Here is a 21,421-nt window from a genome sequence, read left to right on the forward strand (position 1 = left end):
TCCTTGGTGAGAAGAACCATTATTAATACTAAGCACTCCATGGAAGAGCATTTTTTTTTGTATTAGTGTTAATCAGTAATGACATGTTTATGACCCACAGACTTTTAGATATATAAAACTGACTTCAGAATAGTTTATATAAAGTAGGTCAACCCATGAACAAAATTTGGTATTTGCCCTGGGAACAACCTCTGCAGACACTGCTTCCAATTTTTTTGCATTCCCACGCATGCCTTCCTGGAAGTATGCTAATATAAGTGTACAAGGTTTAACAATCTCTTGTAGGCTTGGCAAAATGTTGGGGTGGGTATTTCAGCACTTGATGTAAATATAAGAGGTGGGACATATGGAAAATAAAGCTTCTGAACAGGAGCCCAGCTTTATAATTTTTGGTGTATTGGGGATAGCCATGTGCTGCTCTGTTTGAATGGGACATTTCCATTTTACCAACAATTGAAATTAGAAGTATTGATTACATTACTTCACAGATTTAGAGCACCTCTACAATAAAAACCTAAATAGTATGGGTTTGACATAACAATCATGAGCGTATTGAGAATTAGCTTTTTTCAGGACTTACTATGTTTGCAATATAGGCTGTTTCTATCAAAGTTGTATTTTTTACATTTAAGAAGACATGGCATAAAATGTATTGTGGTTAACCTACTGTCAGGGAACTGTCCCCGGCTCAGCGCAGGGTGGTGGAAGGGCTCTCGGGATGCTACAGAGAGCCCCGGCCCCACCTGACCAGCAGCACCTCCTCTGACAGCGGAGGAAGCAGCGATGTCTCTAGTGGGGAGGGGCATGCAGCTCAGGGGCTTGAGAAGCAAAGGCTCTGGAGATGTTGGAGAGACCCTGCACCCCCTCGCTCAGCGGGTGAGGAGGGAGACATGCCATTTCCATCGCCCCAAGTGCGCAGAGGGGTGAAACACAAGGAGGGGAGGCGGAGATTTCGGATACTGAAACTCTTATGTTGGGGTCCCAGCCAGAAGGGGCCACTCCCAGATTCTGCTAGCGACTGATACGGTCATGTTTTTCAGCACTCTGCACTGTAAATAGTTTGCACAATAAAACTGTTAAAAGACAGTTCGGACTCATGCCTGCTTACTCGTGAGCAACCCAACGCAGACCTGACACCTACATTTCACTTGCACCTTCCATAACTATATTAGATATCTGAAATAGACTAACCTAGTATCCTATATGTAGAATATAAGAGTATTCTTTCCTTCTCCCATTCACAATCCAATGCTTGAAGCCAAAGTATATACAATGAATACTTACAGAAATTACCAGATAACATTCACATGCGAACTTCCTTAGTGTGTAAATGGGAGCTTCTATAAACCAGTCCAGCAATTAATATTGTTTATGATTATTTTATCACACTTTTTTCATCCTAGCATGGAATAACACAAGCCAATGAACTTGTAAACCTGACGGAATTCTTTGTGAATCACATTTTACCAGACCTGAAGTCTCCTAATGGTATGCTTAGAATTCTATATTTAAACATCTGTAATACCAATAAATGTAAATGAACATGGGAATAATTTTGGATCTGTGTTGTTGTGACATGCAGGGAAGACATGGGCATTGATAACTACCAGGTTTTAGTGGATTGCCTTGTATACTTTATTGTATTTTTGTAGATGCACATCTGGTATCGATGGGCAAACTGTCCAAGATCTTGGAAAACCTCTGCCACTCAGAGTGGCCTGGGGTGCAGGGCCCTTATCAGCTGAAGATTATCAAAGCAACCTTCCACGGCCCACATACTAGTGGTGGGCAGGGCCAAAGACAAAAGTGGGCAGAGCAATGAATGCAGATTTTGCCTTTATACAATAAACTAGTTTGTATGCTTGCTCTCACACTCCTCTCTGTCCTCTGGGTAATAATAATAATAATAATAATAATTTATTATTTATACCCCGCCCATCTGGCCGGGTCTCCCCAGCCACTCTGGGCGGCCTCCAACAAATATCAAAATACAATACAGAGTCACAAATTAAAAACTTCCCTAAACAGGGCTGCCTTTAGGTGTTTTCTGAATGTCAGGTAGTTGTTTATTCCCTTGACTTCTGACGGGAGGGCGTTCCACAGGGCGGGCGCCACTACCGAGAAGGCCCTCTGCCTGGGTAGGCAACCAAGAGCCATTATCGGAGTTCAAGGGCACATTCCAGCCAGGGGGAGAGGGAGAAGCTGGGGAGGGGGCGTGGCTTGTGTACAGTGCCAAGGACCTGAGGTTCCCCACTGTTTGAGTGCACAATATTTGTCTAGATGGACCAGTGTTCTGACATAGTAGAAGACAGCTTCCTGTGTTCTTAATGTGGGTCCAGTAAATTGAGGATGGCTGGAGTTATTTTTTTGAAGTTGGGTGGGCTAATGGGTATGGGGACAGAACAAAGGAAAGCCAAGTGAAGAGCATTTTGTGTGTGTGTCATTCTGCAATGTTGTCTCCCCTTAAGCTTGAGACTGTCAGTGGGAATCTTTATTCTGTTGATAAATTGTGGAAATATGCTGTGAAATTTGAGGGACTTTGAACTTCTATTATATATCTAATTTTGTCTATATGGTAACTGCTTAAGTAACTAGTATTAACTTTTTGGCAGTGAATGAGTTTCCCGTGCTTAAGGCTGATGGTATCAAGTACATCATGATTTTCAGGAACCAAGTAAGTTGTATCATCATTCTGAGTTCTTAACATCCAGCTGAAGTTGTTTGATAGACTATTTTTTGTGGGCAAAATACTGTAAATGGTGCACCTAGAACTGTACTAATTGTTTCACAATGTGGTATCAATACTTCCGGAAAATAACATAAATTATTTTCGGGTACCCCACCCCCCATTTTAAAATCTCCAATTCTGAAAAAGTTACAGTATACAGATGAAAAAACCCTTTCCCTGCAATCCAGCGAACAGATCATAATTGATCTGGGGAAGATTCTCTAATTTCATAATTTATGTTTCTTAGAACAGGTACAGAAAGTGCTCCTGTTTTCGTGTGTGAGATATGTTTTAAAATCTTCAGCTATGCAATCTTCTAATGTGCAAAACATTCCAAAGGTCCATGGGACAGCATCCTGGGGACCATAGGATTTCATGAGCCTCTGTTTCTGTGGCCTCCTGGAAACCTCTTTGTTGTGGCTGCAGCAGCCTCCATGACTGTCCCTCCTCTATTATCAGTGATTTGGCAGTAGGGAGGGGAAAAGGGACGTGTTAGGGGCGCAGTGGGTTAAACCACAGAGCGTAGGGCTTGCTGATCAGAAGGTCGGCGGTTTGAATCCCCGCGACAGGGTGAGCTCCCGTTGCTCGGTCCCAGCTCCTGCCCACCTAGCAGTTCGAAAACATGTCAAAGTACAAGTAGATAAATAGGTACCGCTCCGGCGGGAAGGTAAATGGTGTTTCCGTGTGCTGCTCTGGTTCACCAGAAGCGGCTTTGTCATGCTGGCCACATGACCGGAAGCTGTACGCCGGCTCCCTCGGCCAGTAATGCGAGATGAGCGCCATAACCCCAGAATCGGACACGACTGGACCTAATGGTCAGGGGTCCCTTTGCCTTTACCTAGGGGCACATCAAGAGAGGCTTGGGGTCCATAGGCTCCAAAGATCTCTTGCTTCCCCAACAAGGGAGGGGGAAATTGCTGGCTCTAGAGCTGCTGTGCTTGTTTTTCCTCCCCTACACCCAACACACATGGTGTCTGCTGTTGTTGCTGGCAGTTCTTCACCCACAGATTCCCCCACCTACATTGAATTGCTGTGACTTAGAACTCTTACTTGACCCGTGATCTTGGTTTTATAGAATATGCAAAAGTAATTTTAAAAAGCTTAACACAGGTATGGCTGCACAATGTATGTACACCTCAAGCAGGAAAGTTACAGTGGTCTGCTTATATAACAGTTGCAATGACCAAAAGATTGTGATAACAGATGGAATGTTTCAGTCCAATGTTTCTGACCTAATTCTTCCAAAACTGCTTGGTACTTGCTTCTAAAGCATTTTTACCTATGTGACTATTTTGTAGGTACCCAAAGAACAACTATTGGTGTCTGTTCCTCTCCTAATCAATCATCTTCAGGCAGAAAGCATTGTAGTTCATACTTATGCAGCCCATGCCCTTGAAAGGTTATTTACAATGAAAGGAGCTAACAACACTACACTGTAAGTTTACATTCAGGTATATATGTTATGCTCATCTATCAATTGATTTCTTGCCGCTCTGGTTATATCCCTCACTGTATTTGGAGAATCCTAAATTGATAATACCACACACATGTATTTATTATGTTGGTTCTTGCATTTTCTAAAACCATAGTTTTTAGCTGATTTTCAAGTTGACTGCGCTCCAGAGGCACTTGAAAATGGGTTGGCCTTCTTCATCTCTCTGTCCCTTGCACTGCCATACTCTAGGATTTCATACATTCTTGCATTCCCTCTGGTGTCCATTCATGATTGGTAGGACTCTCCAAAGAAGAGGATCTTGATGAGTCATTGGAAAAACATTGGCGATAATCAAACACTCTTTTCCTCTACAGGATTACGGCTGCAGAGATGGCACCGTATACAGAAATGCTCCTAACAAACCTCTTCAAAGCACTGACACTTCCAGGGTCGTCAGAAAATGAGTATATTATGAAAGGTAAGAGGCTACATTTATTAGTCCAAATAGTTACCATCAAATTTAAACCACTTTTCTTATCTTAGAGGCTCTCCCATTAGTGTTTTTGAATGCGGTGCTACGTGCCTATATAAATAAACAAGTTATTCTCTTGGATGCATCCCACAAGATCTAGTATTTTTATGCAAGTGAAAAAATGTAATGTTAAGCTTAATGTTGCTGTCGTTTCTGCATTCAGTGATATAAATCTTTGAATTTCCAGCTATCATGAGAAGCTTTTCCCTACTTCAGGAAGCCATAATTCCCTACATCCCTTCTCTCATCACTCAACTCACACAGAAACTGCTTGCTGTCAGTAAGGTAAAAAAGAAGATACATTTGCTTTCTTCTGTTCCCCTTTTCTCAACCTGATTTAGAGGTTCATTTTTTTGTCACTTGTGTTGACATAATTCCTTGCCAATTTAAAAAATAAAGCTTGCTTGAATCCTTGTTAGGGAACGAAATTATGTATGGGGGGGTACTCACCATGATCCCAAGATCCACTGGGCACACAGTGGAACTGCGCACACAAGGCTGCTCTGGGCTCATGTTTATGGACAAGAGCTATTGAATACAACTTTATTTTAACCTTAGGTTTTCTCTTACTTATATCACTGTATCCGCTTTTTAAAAGAATTCTATTGAATTTTTGTAGAAGCACATCAGGAGATTCCACTGAATACTAACAGAACAAATGTACATACAGTGAGGGGGGAAAGTATTTGATACCCTGCTAAATTTGCCCGTTTGCCCTCTGACGAAGAAATGACCAGTCCATAATTTTAATGGTAGGTTTATTGTAGCTGTGAGAGACAGAATAACAACAGGAAAAAACCCCAGAAACCCAGAAGACAAAAGTCAGAGATTGATGTGCATTATAATGAGTGAAATAAGTATTTGATCCCCTACCAACCAGCCAGATGTCAGGCTGCCTGGTATCTTCACTGTATGTAACGAGCTGAGATTAGAAGCGCCTGCTGTAAGGGAGAGGTTTTACCTGTAATCCCAGCTCATTACAGTACCTGTACAAAAGACACCTGTCGACAGAAGCAATCAATCCAGCAGATTCCAAAGTAGCCACCATGACCAAGACCAAAGAGCTGTCCAGGGATGTCAGGGGCAAGATTGTAGACCTGCACAAGGCTGGACTGGGCTACAAGACCAAGCAGCTTGGTGAAAAGGTGACAACAGTTGGTGCAATAATTCGCAAATGGAAGAAACACAAAATAACTGTCAACCTCCCTCGGTCTGGGGCTCCATACAAGATCTCATCTCGTGGAGTTGCAATGATCAGGAGAACGGTGATGAAGCAGCCCAGAACTACACGGGGGGAACTTGTCAATGATCTCAGGGCAGCTGGGACCATAGTCACAATGAAAACAGTTGGTAACACACTACGCCGTGAAGGACTCAGATCTTGTAGACCCCGCAAGGTCCTATTGCTCAAGACAGCTCATGTACAGGCCTCTCTGCAGTTTGCCAATGCACATCTGAATGACCCAGAGGAGAACTGGGTGAAAGTGTTGTGGTCAGATGAGACCAAAATCAAGCTCTTTGGCATCAACTCAACTTGCCATGTTTGGAGGAGGAATGCTGCCTACGACCCCAAGAACACCATCCCCGCCATCAAACATGGAGGGGGACATACTATGCTTTGGGGGTGTTTTTCTGCTAAGGGGACAGGACACCTTCACCACATCGAAGGGACGATCGTCAAATCTTGGGTGAGCACCTCCTTCCCTTAGCCAGGGCATTTAAAATGGGTCGGGGATCTCAGTGTTCCAAACCATTCCAATATTGTGAGGAATGAAATGCTTTAAAAGCTGAAGGAAAGATATAGCCAGATTTATATGGAATGGGAGAAAACCAAGAATTGAGCATCAAATACTTATAGACCAGAGAGAGGGGGGAGGTTTTGCTCTTCCAGAATTAGAACTGTACCATGCGGCCGCTGGATTGACATGGATAAAAGATTGGATAACTCTAAAAGATACAGACGTGCTAGACCTGGAGGGGTTTGACAACTGATATGGTTGGCATGCATATTTAATTTATGAAAAGTTGAGGGTACATAAGGGATTTTTAAATCGTATCATAAGGAAATCACTTTATAAGATTTGGATAAAATATAAAGAAATATTAGAACCAAAAATTCCCTTATGGTCCTCACTGACAGAAGCCCTGGCCGTTAAAAAGAAAAATATGGAAGGAGACTGGGCCACATATAGAGTGTTAATAGAAGAAATTAATGAGAACTTTAAATTAAAAGATTTTGAAGAAATCAGAAGTCACTTGACAGATTGGCTACAATATTTTCAGATAAATGAAAGATTGAATTTAGACAAAAAAAAGTAGGTCTTGCAAAAGAAACATCTAGATTTGAAAAAGAACTACCATTCAATATAAAGGAAAATACATTTCAACAATCTATAATTTCCTAGAATGCGAGGTGACAGAAGAAGTGGTGAAAGTATCAATGGTGAAATGGGCGCAAGACCTAGGGCAGGGTTAGGCAACCTAAGGCCCAGGGGCCGGATGCAGCTCAATCACCTTCTCAATCCGGCCCGCGGACAGTTCAGGAATCAGCGTGTTTTTACATGAGTAGAACGTGTCATTTTATTTAAAATGCATCTCTGGGTTATTTGGGATTATTTGTAAGATTTCGAGGCTGATGTGTAGCTACTTGACCCTTCAGCTCCCTCCACAGATTTTGGATGGGATTAAGGTCTGGAGACTGGCTAGGTGACTCCCGGACCTTAATGTCCTTCTTGAGCCACTCTCTGCAAAGAGGAGTGGGACAAAATACCTCCTGAGATGTGTGCAAACCTGGTGGCCACCTATAAGAAACGTCTGACCTCTGTAATTGCCAACAAGGGTTTTGCCACCAAGTACTAAGTCATCTTTTGCAAAGGGATCAAATACTTATTTCACTCATTATAATGCACATCAATCTCTGACTTTTGTCTTCTGGGTTTCTGAGGGTTTTCCTGTTGTTATTCTGTCTCTCACAGCTACAATAAATCTACCATTAAAGTTATGGACTGGTCATTTCTTCGTCAGAGGGCAAATGGGCAAGTTTAGCAGGGAATCAAATACTCCCCCCTCCTCACTGTATAAAAGCATAGCCAAACAAACAAACAAACAAACAAACAAGTGTGTAAGGAAAAGCATGTTTGCTGAATATAATTAATTGTTAATAAACATCAAAATATTTTTCACTCTGTTTTCATGTAATTCCCATGCACGTTAAATGAGGATCTAGTAAAGTATATTTAAAATTGTGATTGGAACTCACATGGAAGCATTTAAGCTTGTCGTGTGCTTTTTCTTAATACATAGTTTTATGTCCACCTATAATTGCTGTAACTTTTAATCTATATGGTGAAAAGTAACTTGGTAGTCAGAAGCGTGTTGATATTCATCTAAGGCAGCCTTGGGAATTCAAGAGGAGATTCTAGCCAGATACAGGCTAAATATGGCCATTTGCAGAGTTAGACCTGATTGGAGATCGGAGGAGGCCCATGTCAGAGGTTAATTGTTTGCTTTCCTATGGTGTGACTAGAATTCTCATGTTTTAGGTTGCACTGAAAGCAACTTCCTACTTTTTTAGTTTTAAGTAAGAATCTTATCAGTGATTTTGTGGTGTTCATGTCTTCTTTTTTCCTTTTCCTTTTTAGAATCCAAGCAAACCTCACTTTAATCATTACATGTTTGAATCAATTTGCTTGTCAATAAGGATAACTTGCAAAGCAAACCCCACTGCTATTGGAAGCTTTGAAGATGCTTTGTTTATGGTGTTCACAGAGATTCTGCAGAATGACGTGCAAGGTATAAATAAAAGATTGTCTGGCTTCTTTGAAATATGGTATAGGCAGTGTCTGCAGTTCAGGTAGCCATTATTTATTTATCTAATTGAAAATATACCTATTTACACCTTTTTATATTTGGCAGATAAACACATATCTTCTTATCTTTATGTAATAAAGTAAGCCAAAATAAAAAAAATCTTAGTTTGCGTGGCTATATTCATTTAGTTATGTTATTAGCCCACCCTTCCTCCAATAACCTCAGGGTGTTATAAATGGTATTTTCTCTTTCTCTGAGGAGGTAGGTTAGACTGAGAGTTCACAACCAGCTCAAAATCACAAAATGCTCCTTTGGATTATAGGTATCGGTATTTACATACACTCTCCTGTCACTTATAAACTCTTCCCCTTTCAACAGAATTCATTCCATATGTGTTTCAAGTGATGTCTCTGCTTCTGGAAATGCATAAAAATGACATCCCATCGTCGTATATGGCCTTATTTCCACATCTGCTTCAGCCAGTTTTGTGGGAGAGGTCAGGAAACATCCCCCCTTTGGTGAGACTCCTTCAGGCCTACTTGGAGAGAGGTGCCAGCACGATAGCAAATGCCGCAGCTGACAAAATTGTATGTACACACTGATTGCATTGCTTGATTTCTAAAAGTGTGTTTGTGTGTTTCATAAAAAAAGAGGTTGGAGACTCTCTCCTGTGTTAGTAGATATCAGAAAAAAATGAATTATCCATTACTCACTGGAAATCCAAGTTGTTAATTCAAGTTGGCTTGTGAAGTTACAAAACTTTATTAGACTCTAATGGCCATCACTAAGGGAAAAGCCTGCACCAGACTGTGATCCTAGAAGGCATAATTCAAAGGTGCTATGCATATGCTTCATTGTAGAAAACAACACATTTTGAATGTATTATCTTGAGCAAGTTTCTTTTCATGTTGGAATGCATTCAGATTTGCCCCTCCACAAATGGAAATGGTGCTTTCATTCAGAGAAGGAAATGAGATCTACCTGAGGCTCCCCTATGGCCCCCAGAGCCACTTCTATTCTGTTTGGGAGATTTATTGACTCTTCAGATTTTTGCAGACTGAAGAGATTACTGGCTGGGGTTCCGTTTAGAATTCTCATAAAGATGCCAACTCCCAAAAGCAGCCCTTCCAGTCTGTTGGAGAGTGCCTGTTTGCTCATGTCCTCTTATGGGCTTCCCATAGGGATCTGGGTAGCCAATCTGGGAACAGAATGTGGGACTAGTTAGGTCTGATCCTGAAGGACTTAAATTCTTAATCTGCATTTGATGCTGGGCATTTGTCACTTAGAGAATGAATGGCTATAAATTTTCACTGTTGTTTCCAAGCCATAAAATTATTAGATGAGCTAGAAAGTTCTTTCCCATGAAAACAATACTTTTCAGTAGTGCATTCAGTCTATCCTAGCACTGCTGAATACCCAGCTATGATCTGAAATTCTTGAATAATCTTAACTCAGTTTTTTATCCCATTGCTAGGCAAGTTTAACTACGCAGAGTTAAAGCAGTTCCCAGACTCATTGATTGTTCTGCTCTGGTAGTCAGTTACATCATAATTCCCTTCTGGGTAGATTTTGTAGCTGCCAGATCATTTTACTGTTAATAAATGGCTGGCATCTGTCTGTCTCGGGAGACAATGGTGGAGTGCGCCTTTGGAGGTGAGGTCAAGCTGTTGGAAGGTTGCAGCGCCTGCTGTGGCTGTGGAGGCTGATGCAAAACTTTGTGTTTTCCTTAATTTACAGCCTGGACTATTGGGTGTGTTCCAGAAACTTATTGCCTCTAAACTTAATGACCATCAAGGATTCTACCTTCTCAACAGTATTATAGAACATATGCCCCCGTGAGTATGAACATACCGAATTCAAGTAATTTTGCTGCTGTTTGTTTGCATTATTGTAGATCTCCCAATATGCCAAAAGAAAGTTAAGAAATAATACACTCAAATGGCTTACTGGATTGATTAACCAGTTTCAACATCCTTTTGTCTTTCTAGTGAATCCATTGATCAGTACAGGAAACAAATTTTCATCCTGTTATTCCAAAGACTTCAGAATTCCAAAACAACAAAATTTATCAAAAGTAAGCTATTTGTTTTATGGCTGAATGATTTGGGGAAGAACTCTGCACTGAGTGGCTTGGTATACTTTGGATCAGAACAATCATCACTTGTCTTTTGATTTGATTTCAAAGATGACAATAAACGGCATATTGGTCAGAGTAACAGGATTTGAAAGCAAATAGAGGAATATTCATTGAAGCTTGAACTTTGTGCCTAACTAGTATAAGGGCTGGGTTGGTGGGGATTTGTGATGGAGTTGGTCCCTCTGCATAGCAGCTTTGCCAGGTGGGTGCTAGAGACCCTGTGAAACCAGCAAAGAAGTTTTGTCGACAGGTAGCAGAAAAGATACAGATGCTTATTCACTGTGATTTTATAGAAGAGAGAGACACATATTAATGCTGTTATACGTGCTCTTTTACAGCTTCTGATTCATTCTTCTTCTTTTAATAGGTTTCTTAGTCTTTATCAACTTGTATTGTGTAAGATACGGAGCAATAGCACTTCAAGAAATATTTGACAGTATACAGCCAAAGTTAGTACCTTTATTTAAAAAAAAAAACATTTTCTTTCTATTTCTTAGTATTACATTTCTATCCCGCCTTTCATCGCAGTTCTCCTGCTCCTCATTTTATTCTCATGACCACCCTTTGAATTAGGTTAGGCTGGGAGGGGGTGATTGGCCCAAGGCCACCCAGTGAGTATTCCATGGTATTCCAGTGGGTCTAATCCAGCTCTGCAGCCACTACACCACACTGACCGCACCAAGCTATACCAGGGATAACTGATAGCTGTATTTTCAGGTATCATTCTGTTTCCCAGGAAGAAGGCATTGGAGCTGGAAGTGAATATGAAAATGTATTATTTGTTTATTTATTAAATTCATATCCCACCCTTCCTCCCAGCGAAGCCTAGGGCAGCAAAAACAATTGATCCCCTCACAGGTCGCTAGACTTCATAATTAAGTTGGTGCCATCTTGCAATAAGGGCTTGACAGTTATGTGCTTTAATTCAAGGTGCCAAAGAAGAATCTGGAGGAGCAATCACCCTTTTGAAAAGTTGTTTATGTTGTGAACTGCCCTGAGATCTATGGGTATAGGGTGGGATACAAATTTAATTAATAATAACAGTAATGGTAGTTATAATTAATATAACTACTTTGGCTGCAAAGGAAGATGGCAAAGGGAGGCTCAGGAGCAAACCCTCATAATTTGGTACTTTTTGGATTTGGCACCTTTTCTCTGTCACTGTTCAGTCAGAAATGTGGATCTTAATGTTCTTCTCTTGTGGTATACTGATTAAGCCAGGAACTCTCAACACATCATTTCCTTGGTTAATGTTCGGTGGTCTGCCTGATTTGTGTTCAGATTTCTGAGTCAATGGATCTCTAGCCCCTCTGAATATCTGTGCTTGACCCAATAAATGCATTAGGTGGATACTGCAAGATTAAATGGGTTTCTTTTGGCACTTAACAGGATGTTTGGAATGGTTTTAGAGAAAATCATAATACCAGAAATACAGAAAGTATCTGGGCAGGTAGAAAAGAAAATCTGTGCCGTTGGTATCACAAAAATACTCACAGAATGCCCTCCTATGATGGACACAGAATACACAAAGCTGTGGTAAGTGCAATTACTTCTTTGATAAAGTTTATTATTGAAAGGTAGAACTTCTAAGGATGAAGAAGAAATTCCTCTCTTTAAAAAAAGATGTCCGTCTTACCCAAGGAACATGCTAGGTAAAGGTAAAGGGACCCCTAACCGTTAGGTCCAGTAGCTGACAACTGTGAGGTTGACGCCATTTACCTTCCCGCCGGAGTGGTACCTTTTTATCTACTTGCACTTTGATGTTCTTTCGAACTGCTAGGTGGGCAGGAGCTGGACCGAGCAACGGGAGCTCGCCCCATTGCGGGGTTTAGACCACAGCGCCACCCGCGTCCCCTAAGGAAAATGCTAGTTTTTGCTTAAACAGTTGCGTATTTGCCAAAGGAAGGAAGTCTCTCTATTGGCCGCTCCCTCCCTCCATTGCTTCCATTCCTATTTCAAAAAAGATTTTAAAACGTGCTGGCCAAAGTATGCTGTGCTATTGAGAATAAGAGGATTAAGAGTTCCAATTTGGGGGTGAGAATTCAATCTTGCTGTGTCTAAAAGAATTCAGGGGACCAGTTTAGGGACAGTGTTTTCAGGATACAGAATATATGTGTGTGAGGTCAGGGAGCACATGCAATTTAGCACAGTTAAGAGTAATCAAGTTTACTAATGATATGTAACCAGAATATGTTACCACGTTATGTGTTGTTAATATGGGCTTCTGGTCAGTATCGGTGGAGAAGACCTCAGCAGTTAAGCCCTCTGCTTGTTTTGCATCCACCATTCACTGTCCCCTCTAGCACTTGAAAAGCAATAGGTTTGGTTGTATATTCCTCTTTTGAAAGTGGTTTTCCCATGCACCTCACTCAGGGAGCAAAGGTATAATAAGAGAGAAGTTCTCCTGTTCTAGATTAAGACAAATAATAATAATTTAAACATCCACATTGCCGAGTCAGGAGCAGGAGTGACTAGAGCAGGGGTCCCCAAACTAAGGCCCGGGGGCCAGATGTGGCCCAATCACCTCAATCCGGCCCGTGGACAGTCTGGGAATCAGTGTGTTTTTACATGAGTAGAATGTGTCCTTTTATTTAAAATGCATCTCTGGGTTATTTGTGGGGCCTGCCTGGTGTTTTTACATGAGTAGAATGTGTCCTTTTATTTAAAATGCATCTCTGGGTTATTTGTGGGGCCTGCCTGGTGTTTTTACATGAGTAGAATGTGTGCTTTTATTTAAAATGCATTTCTGGGTTATTTGTGGCGCATAGGAATTCGTTCATAATTTTTTTCAAAATATAGTCCGGCCCCCCACAAGGTCTGAGGGACAGTGGACTGGCCCCCTGCTAAAAAAGTTTGCTGACCCCTGGACTAGAGCTTGAATGCTTTTTTGAGCAGAAGGTGGGCTGGAGTGCAGCTGTCAATAGGAAGTGCTCCTGGCAGGAACCGTTCCAAATAAGTTGTTAATAGTTTTCCAATATTCCCCCAATAATAGCCAAATTATAACAATATCAATTAATTTGGCAGGAACAGTTCCAGTGGCATTTATACCAAGGCAATGGTTATATTGTAGAGGAAAAATGAATTATAAGGAAAACAAATAAATGTATGGAGCATAATGGAAACAAGAGCAAGTACATTGTTTTCCTTGGACACCGTCCAAAACAGAGGAACAACCAGAGACTGGACAGGCTTTTTCCAGTTTTTCCGAATGCTTGTGCCATTCCATTGCCAATTTCTGCTCTGGCTTTGATAACCGGATCCAGGTCGTCCTCTGTCTAAGGAATATTCTGCTGCTGAAAATTTGCTGTTTTCTGGGGCGAATTGAAATGGTTCTCTGTAATATATTGTTTTTGTGCTATGTCTTTAAGATTTTAATTTTCGTAAGTTGCTTAGATTCTTTTGCAGCGAGCAACTAATAAATCCACTAAATAAAAGGTTTTCTCCATAGGACACCCCTTCTTCAGGCCCTCATTGGTCTGTTTGAGTTGCCTGAAGATGATACTCTTCCTGATGAAGAACACTTCATTGATATAGAAGACACGCCAGGGTACCAAACTGCATTCTCCCAGCTTGCCTTTGCTGGGAAGAAAGAACACGATCCAGTGGGCCAAATTGTGAACAATCCTAAAATCCATCTTGCACAGTCCCTTCACAAGTTATCAACTGCGTGTCCAGGCAGGGTAAGATTGCGTGGCTGTAATCTAGTGTGTGTGGTGATATGAATTTGGGGAATCGTTTGTCTCTCCTGAGTCTGTTCTCTTATCCTAGAAATCGCAGTGTGTCAAAATCGGAAGATTCCTTCTTTGACTGCTATCTTGAATGAACGTGCTCATAATCACACTCTGTTGAAATCAGTTGTGCTGATTTTGTAGATGTGTTGGGTACTAGGGTGCCAGTCTTCTGCCTAAAGCATGCTTCACTTTCAGATTATCAGATAGAAGGGCCTCCCGCTCCATGTTAAGAGATGTGTTCATAACTTTCCACCTAGCTTCATGCTGGTTGGACTAATTGGATAACCACAAACATGATTCCATCTTTTCCCCTTTCCTGCATCCAAAGTTAACCTCCCTCAGTCCTGGCAGCATTATACTGCCCCCGCCCCCGTGGTTTGAGGGACTAGGGAGTTTTACAAGTGCCCTTGGTCCTTATTGACTAGAAACAGATTCAGGCTGTGCTAGCTCTGCACAATGTTGGCAGCAACGGTACCAACGTCTGTAGACGCAGGCAATAGCTTAAGTGCTGACTGCAAAACGAAGGTATAATATGAAAGTATACGCTGATATGCACACAAGTCAATTAACGCTTTAGGATTTGGAGAAATTGAAACATTACTGAATGCCTGCATGCTGATATGTTAAAGTACTGTAATTTAGATGCATATTAACAGTGCCACTCTATCTTGTGTTTAAAGGTTCCCTCGATGCTGAGTACTAGCCTGAATGCAGAAGCTTTGAAGTTTCTTCAAGGATACTTACAGGCTGCAAGTGTAACATTGCTCTGACCTCTTTATTTTGAATGGGAGAATTTCAAAGTTGCATCAAGGAACGCTGATATTGACTGTTCTAAACAAAGCTCGGACAAGGTGAAGCGAGTTGCTACTTCGAAAAACACATCACTGAATTACTGCTTGATACAGAAGCTGAATGATACTTCATTCATGTGATCATAGGTAAAGAAGCAAATGACTTTCCCATTCCCAGTTTGCTTTCAAAGGGAATAGTAATACCGTAGGAGTTTATCATTTGGGATTGATTGGAGTTCCACATCTGCAGTGTTTGGGTACCATTTTAAAATGTATAGAGTACTGGATGCAAACTCATGTTGTCACTTATTTTTTCCAGTTTATTGTCATTTGTATTTCTTTTGTGTCTCAAAAAAATTATCTAAATTGTGAATAAATAAGCTCTTGTTTAAAGTATTTGTCTAGCAATATATATCTTACTATGGTAGAATAAATTGTAGTTGTCTGCAAAGAAACTGTCAGTTAGTCCCAGCAATACCCAGCACTTCTTAATTTGCTTTTCCACCTGAGCTTTACCTTAACACTATTCATGACAAACATTAAAATTGTATTTGGAGAGGCACCTTCATAGCATTCTGACTCTTTAGTGTCTCAGTCATACTTGAACATCCCACCCATCTTTCAGGAAATGCATTGCTATGAAATAAATGTCTCAGATGTAATCCATGCAGGTGCTTCTTGTTAAGCAGTTGTGTTCAGCTGCATTTGGGACTTGCTGGTATTCTTCATTTTCATATTTTAAACACTGAAAACTGAGTCTTAATATTGGTTAGTGAAAGGTAACAAATGATTCTGGAGGAACTGTATCTTGCTGAAATTTTGTCTAGGGTTGTGTAATCACTGCTGTTAACATGTGGTATGAGTACCTAGGAGGCTTAAGGTTACAGATATTCAGAAATAAAGAAAATAAAATTAGGCAATTTATTATCTCTTACTCTGATCTCAGATGTTTAACAAGACTGAAATGACCTTTACAAATTTAGTGCTATATAAATAGGAGTGATCTTCACAATTGTATGCAGCTTGAACTTCCTTAAAAATAATTACTATGCAACTTGAATATTCTAACCACTAGGCCCAGAAAACAGTCTTGAAGGCACATGATGCAGTTCTACTGCTGAAGGTCTGGGCCTCAGTACAGCATGAGTGTGTGACTACCTAAGAACCAAGTGCAAACCATTTTCTGCAGCAAGAATAGGATACATGCCAATTAAAAAGCAAGTTGACAGTCAAATGTATTCTGATTTCCTTTTTTAGTATGGACTCATGACCTGTGTGTGTGTGTGTGTGTGTGTGTGTGTGTGACTCTAGAAATCCTGATGCAATACAGATGGTAGCAATGGACCTTTAAATATGTTTTCATGTACCATTAGTCCAATGTCTAAAGAACCTTCTATTTTAAACTTAGGATAAGCTTGCACAAAAGCTGTATTTCACTCACAGTTTTCAAACACTTGTAGTTCCCACCAAACACTTGTAGTTCCCACCAAGTGGCTCAAGTAAGTAAGTAAGTAAGTAAGTAAGTAAGTAGAGAGAAACCCTTGACATCAGGCTTACTGTACAAACGGGGGAAAAAACAGGCTAGGAAAACATAGAGGAAGGAGATCAAGTTATTCAAGGTCAGAACAAAGTGGTGAGGTTTAAGAGGGTGTTTATATCCTGTTCAGGCCAGGCTGATCTTCCGTTGCTAGTGATCATGCTTGATAAGCAATTGGTGGGTTTTGTTCCTTTGACTGATGGATGGGGCCAGAGTGTTCTTTCTCCTTGCTGTCTTGGGGTAACAGTCAGCTGGAGCTGAGTGTTATTTCAGGCAGCGAGAGTTCCCTGCAGCTAACTCCTTCTGTAGATGGTGCCAGGTTGGTGTCATCATTCCTCGCCTTTTCCTTCATGTTACCCCTAGAGGCAATGGGGTGCAGCCTACCCTCTCTGTTCTGCTGATGGAAGCCTTTACTCATCACCTCAGGGATAACATTGGATGGAACCCCATGGTGCTGAAGAAAGCAAGCCAAGGAGAAAGTAGAACTGGGGTTCTGCTCTACCGGAAGGGAAAAGGCGGGCAAGCAATGTTGGTTCTGGAGGGCAAGGTAGGAGGCAGTAGATGCAGACATGAGACTCTGATAGGAAGTCGGTCATTTGTTTTGTTGTACCATTTAACCTAGCAGCCCAAAGCAGGCAATGTGGGCAAAGAAACAAGTCAAAATAATGAGCAGGGGTTTCCCAATTATTTGCCCCAAGCTTCGGTTCTAAGCAAAAACTGTCCACAAAGTTATGCTGTAAGAGGCAGAGAGATCACCTTTTAGGTTTCATATGTAATATAAACTTGCATGTAATGCTAACTCTGCCCATGTGCTGCTTTATTAGGGCTGTCACCAGATTAAATAAATGCTGGTTGATTAAACTTGCATAAGCATGAAATTAATAGTTTCTGGATCAGGCTACTGAGGAGGGCTTACTAATTTCAGTGGGACTTTACAACCAAGCGATGCTGCAGAATTGCAGCTTATATGGAGATACTTCATGTGCTGATTGTCCTTTTTCCTCGCCAAGCCAACTCCTCAATACAGAGCAGCAATGCCTCCAAGCACATGGGATACCTTTTGAACATCTGTCCCTGTTCTACTGCCCAAGGACAAAGGATGGCAGGTACCAACCTTGAAATGTGGAGAGGGAGAGAGAAGGGGGGAAATGACTTTTCTACAGTGATAGGAAGGGGGAATGCCTTCAGTTGATTAAACTGCAGCTCTACTTCAGAGACTCATCTTTCATAAGCAAAATATATTTCACATTTTTAAAAAATTTCTTCACTGTTTAATTTTCAGGGCTGGCTCTACCATTAGGCAAAGGCACCTGCCTAAGGCAGCAGATGCTTTGATTTCACTTGCAGTGTAACTATTACCATGGAAAATATGGATTGATATAATAGAGTTTGGAGAAGATATACCATGATTAAAATGGGACGCCAGGGGAAGGGGGGGGGGGAGTCCTGAGATCCGGAGGAATCTCTCTATATGGATATGTAATTGAATTTTAAAAATAATTTTGTACAGTAAAAACCAAATAAAAATGATTTTTTTAAAAAAAGGCAGCAGATGCTGGGGATAGTGGCAACAGCAGTAGCCCCCAACCCCAACTCTTTCTTTTGAGCCTAGATAGGATCAGGTTGCACATGTAATTATTCATGGATAAATGCACACACACACACACAAGAAAGGACACAATGTGCATATTCATAGGATATAATTAGTCACTAACCTTTTAGGGTTGTTTTTTTGGGGGGGGGGAGTTTTGGGTCCCACCCCCTCTGAACACCTCCCCCCCCCCTTCCAGTCTATCCCATTGAAAGACTGGGTGCACATCTTTTGCTTTCCCAAGTCAGATCCAGTATAGTTAATCAGCCTGGAAAAGTAGATAGAACCGAAAGAGGAAATCAGAAAAAGTGTCTCTCTTTGAACTTCCTCCTCCATCTCTATTCAAGGGAAGGAAAAGGTAACCAGCCCCATGACCAAGAGAGCAGGAAGCGCAGTCAGGGGGTCAGAGGCTTAATGGATGCTAGGAGAAGACCTTAAAGGAACAATGTTGGCAGTCCATGGAATCTATACCTTATACTATATACTTCTCTGACTCTACCTCAGTACTTTGGGACAGCCAAATCTTTAGTCCTATGGGAAAAGAAGACAGGTGCAAAAGTAGTCTTGATGTTTGCTATACTTATTGATATGAAATTTTCCTTTAAAGCCAATTTTGTGACTTTTTTGGCCGGGAGAGGGGCACCATTTGCTAACCCACCTTAGGTAGGAAAATGTCTCTATTCAGACTTATTTTAGACTGTGAGCAGGGTGTTCTCGACTGGTGACTGGGAGCAGCCACCAAGACCATATAACACTGGTCCTGAAAGACCTACATTGGCTCCCAGTATGTTTCCGAGCACAATTCAAAGTGTTGATGCTGACCTTTAAAGCCCTAAATGGTCTCGGCCCATATACCTGAAGGAATGTCTACACTTCCATCGTTCAGCCCAGACTCTGAGATCCAGCTCTGAGGGCCTTCTGGAGGTTCCCACACTGCGAGAAGTGAAGCTACCAGGAACCAGGTAGAGGGCCTTTTTGGTAGTGGCGCCCGCCCTGTGGAACGCCCCTCCCACCAATTGTTAAGGATATGAGTAATTATATAAGGTTAGGTTGCTGAAATGAAAACTAAGAAAGAATGGGGTGTGTGTGTGTGTGTGTGTGTGTGTGTGTGCAAGGACTTTTGAATTCAGGTTTGTTCTGGTACTAAAAGCAAATCCCTAGGCTAGGCTCAGAGGCAACTCTCTTCTTTAATTCCAATGTGTGTCTTTTGTGCATGGTTTTGACTGGTCGGGGTTCCAGGAGAAAAGCAGCAAAGTAGATTTGACAAGCCTGAAGTTCGCCCACTCCTGTACAGTGCTAAAAAGTCCGTTCGGTTTAAAGGAATGTCTGAAATAACACAACTAGAAATGCGTGGGGCAGGTTTTGCGGCAGTCATTTTCTCAGCTAACACTATTAGGACATGCGGCAGCGCGCAGCCTGTAAGCTCTCGCCCACTCATTTGCCACATAAGCACTTTGCGGAAGCTCCTTGGGGGGCCGACTTGCTTTAAATAGAGCAGCATGCTTGGCTCAGCGGCTTCCAGTACTACTTCGTAAAAGACTACAATACCCAGCACCAACAGTTACTTTCTCAAGTTTTAGTCGGAGCTTGACGGAAAGGAGGCACTACAAACCCCCAAGGAGTCAGAAAACACATGCAGCGAATACTGTAATCTTCCAGTCCGTTCCATAGATAAGGCTGCAATTGCAAACTCTGTATTGCTTGAAGGAGTGGTGCGAGAGCTTTTGATCTAGCTTAATTAGAAAAGAAGAAGAAGAAGAAGAGTTTGGATTTGATATCCCGCTTTATCACTACCCGAAGGAGTCTCAAAGCGGCTAACATTCTCCTTTCCCTTCCTCCCCCACAACAAACACTCTGTGAGGTGAGTGGGGCTGAGAGACTTCAGAGAAGTGTGACTAGCCCAAGGTCACCCAGCAGCTGCATGTGGAGGAGTGCAGACACGAACCCGGTTCCCCAGATTACGAGTCTAACACTCTTAACCACTACACCACACTGGAAAACGGTTGAAACTATCTCCCCACGCCCGAAATCTTGCGTTCCCAGAGCGAAAGTGATCTCTTACTGATCTGGAGATCAAATCTGATGATTCAGGCCACAGTTTCAAAAAAGAGATGATTTTATGGCGTTGCAATGTATTCACTTTTATGATTCAGGAAAAGTACGCGGAATGAAGCGACCTTTAAGCCTGAGACGGGAAAGCTGGCGTCCCTCTAGGTATTCTTGGACTCCAACTCCCATCAGCCCCAGCCAGCATGGCCAAAGATCAGGGATGAAAGGAGTTGTGGTTCAACAACGTCTGGGAGAGGGAGGGCACCGGGTCCCCACACCTGCTTTATGCAAAGAAGCACAATACGTTTCTGCGGACCTGTTGCTTGGTGCCCTAGAATTCAATAAAAGGAGGACGTGGGTGCTACTTAGAGCAAAACTGGGATTCCAGGTTCTTCATTCGTCCAATACTTAACCGCGAAATAACAGATACCAATATTATACAATGCTGCGCTGTCCCCTCTGTTTCCTCCCCGCCCTAAATCTACTCGAGACTCATTCAGTTCATTCAGGTCGTTGCACCCGCTATCTTTAAGAGGAACGGAACACGGTGCAATTTTGCGAAAGCAAAGCCTCGTTGCCCTTCACTGGTCTTCTCAGCTGAGAAAGAAAAACAAGCATGTCCACCTGGGCTCTCCCGCGAGGGCCAACCTTGGGGACCCTATAGGAATTGTTTCCTCCCAGCTCACACATTCCCTGCTGCGCGGTGCCCCCCCCCCCCCCGCGTCCTCCGGGGCGGCTGCAGCCGGGAGTCCCGGGGTTTCTGGTGGAAAGCGCGTGGTGGGAGAGCTGTCACTTCCCCTTGCAAGCGCAGCATGCTGGGAAATGTAGTCTCGCCTCCTTCGCAAAGGGGAAAGCGGGGGGGAAGGAAAGCGAGAGCGAGCTGGAGACTCCGACAGGCCGCCTAAGTGACAGCCGCGGGGCATGCCGGGAGTAGTAGTCCCGCCGGCATGAGAAGCCGGCCCGTGCCCGGATTGGCGGCACGCTCCGCGCTGGGCGGTGCTATAAATAACTGCGAGAGGCCTGGTTGGCTCCTCCTCCTCCCCCCCCCACGCCGTCGCGTGGTGCCGTCACTTCCTTCCC

General features: G+C 42.3%; 1 protein-coding gene across 2 annotated transcripts in view; it reads left to right on the top strand.

Annotated features, from left to right (window-relative positions):
* CSE1L (chromosome segregation 1 like) overlaps window positions 1-16,084 on the top strand; it is a 29,093-nt gene extending 13,009 nt beyond the window's left edge. For both annotated transcript variants that reach the window (XM_033153507.1, XM_033153508.1), the window contains exons 13-25: window positions 1,404-1,488; window positions 2,613-2,674; window positions 4,027-4,163; window positions 4,538-4,641; window positions 4,883-4,980; window positions 8,337-8,487; window positions 8,884-9,092; window positions 10,243-10,340; window positions 10,494-10,579; window positions 11,010-11,091; window positions 12,032-12,178; window positions 14,091-14,322; window positions 15,054-16,084. In XM_033153507.1, coding sequence (XP_033009398.1) covers window positions 1,404-1,488; window positions 2,613-2,674; window positions 4,027-4,163; window positions 4,538-4,641; window positions 4,883-4,980; window positions 8,337-8,487; window positions 8,884-9,092; window positions 10,243-10,340; window positions 10,494-10,579; window positions 11,010-11,091; window positions 12,032-12,178; window positions 14,091-14,322; window positions 15,054-15,143 — 1,581 coding nt within the window. In that variant the 3' untranslated portion in view covers window positions 15,144-16,084. The remainder of the gene's footprint in view (window positions 1-1,403; window positions 1,489-2,612; window positions 2,675-4,026; window positions 4,164-4,537; window positions 4,642-4,882; window positions 4,981-8,336; window positions 8,488-8,883; window positions 9,093-10,242; window positions 10,341-10,493; window positions 10,580-11,009; window positions 11,092-12,031; window positions 12,179-14,090; window positions 14,323-15,053) is intronic.
* The last annotated feature ends 5,337 nt before the right edge of the window (window positions 16,085-21,421 follow it).

The sequence above is a fragment of the Lacerta agilis genome, chromosome 6, assembly GCF_009819535.1.
Source record: "Lacerta agilis isolate rLacAgi1 chromosome 6, rLacAgi1.pri, whole genome shotgun sequence".
Classification (NCBI taxonomy): Eukaryota; Metazoa; Chordata; class Lepidosauria; order Squamata; family Lacertidae; genus Lacerta; species Lacerta agilis.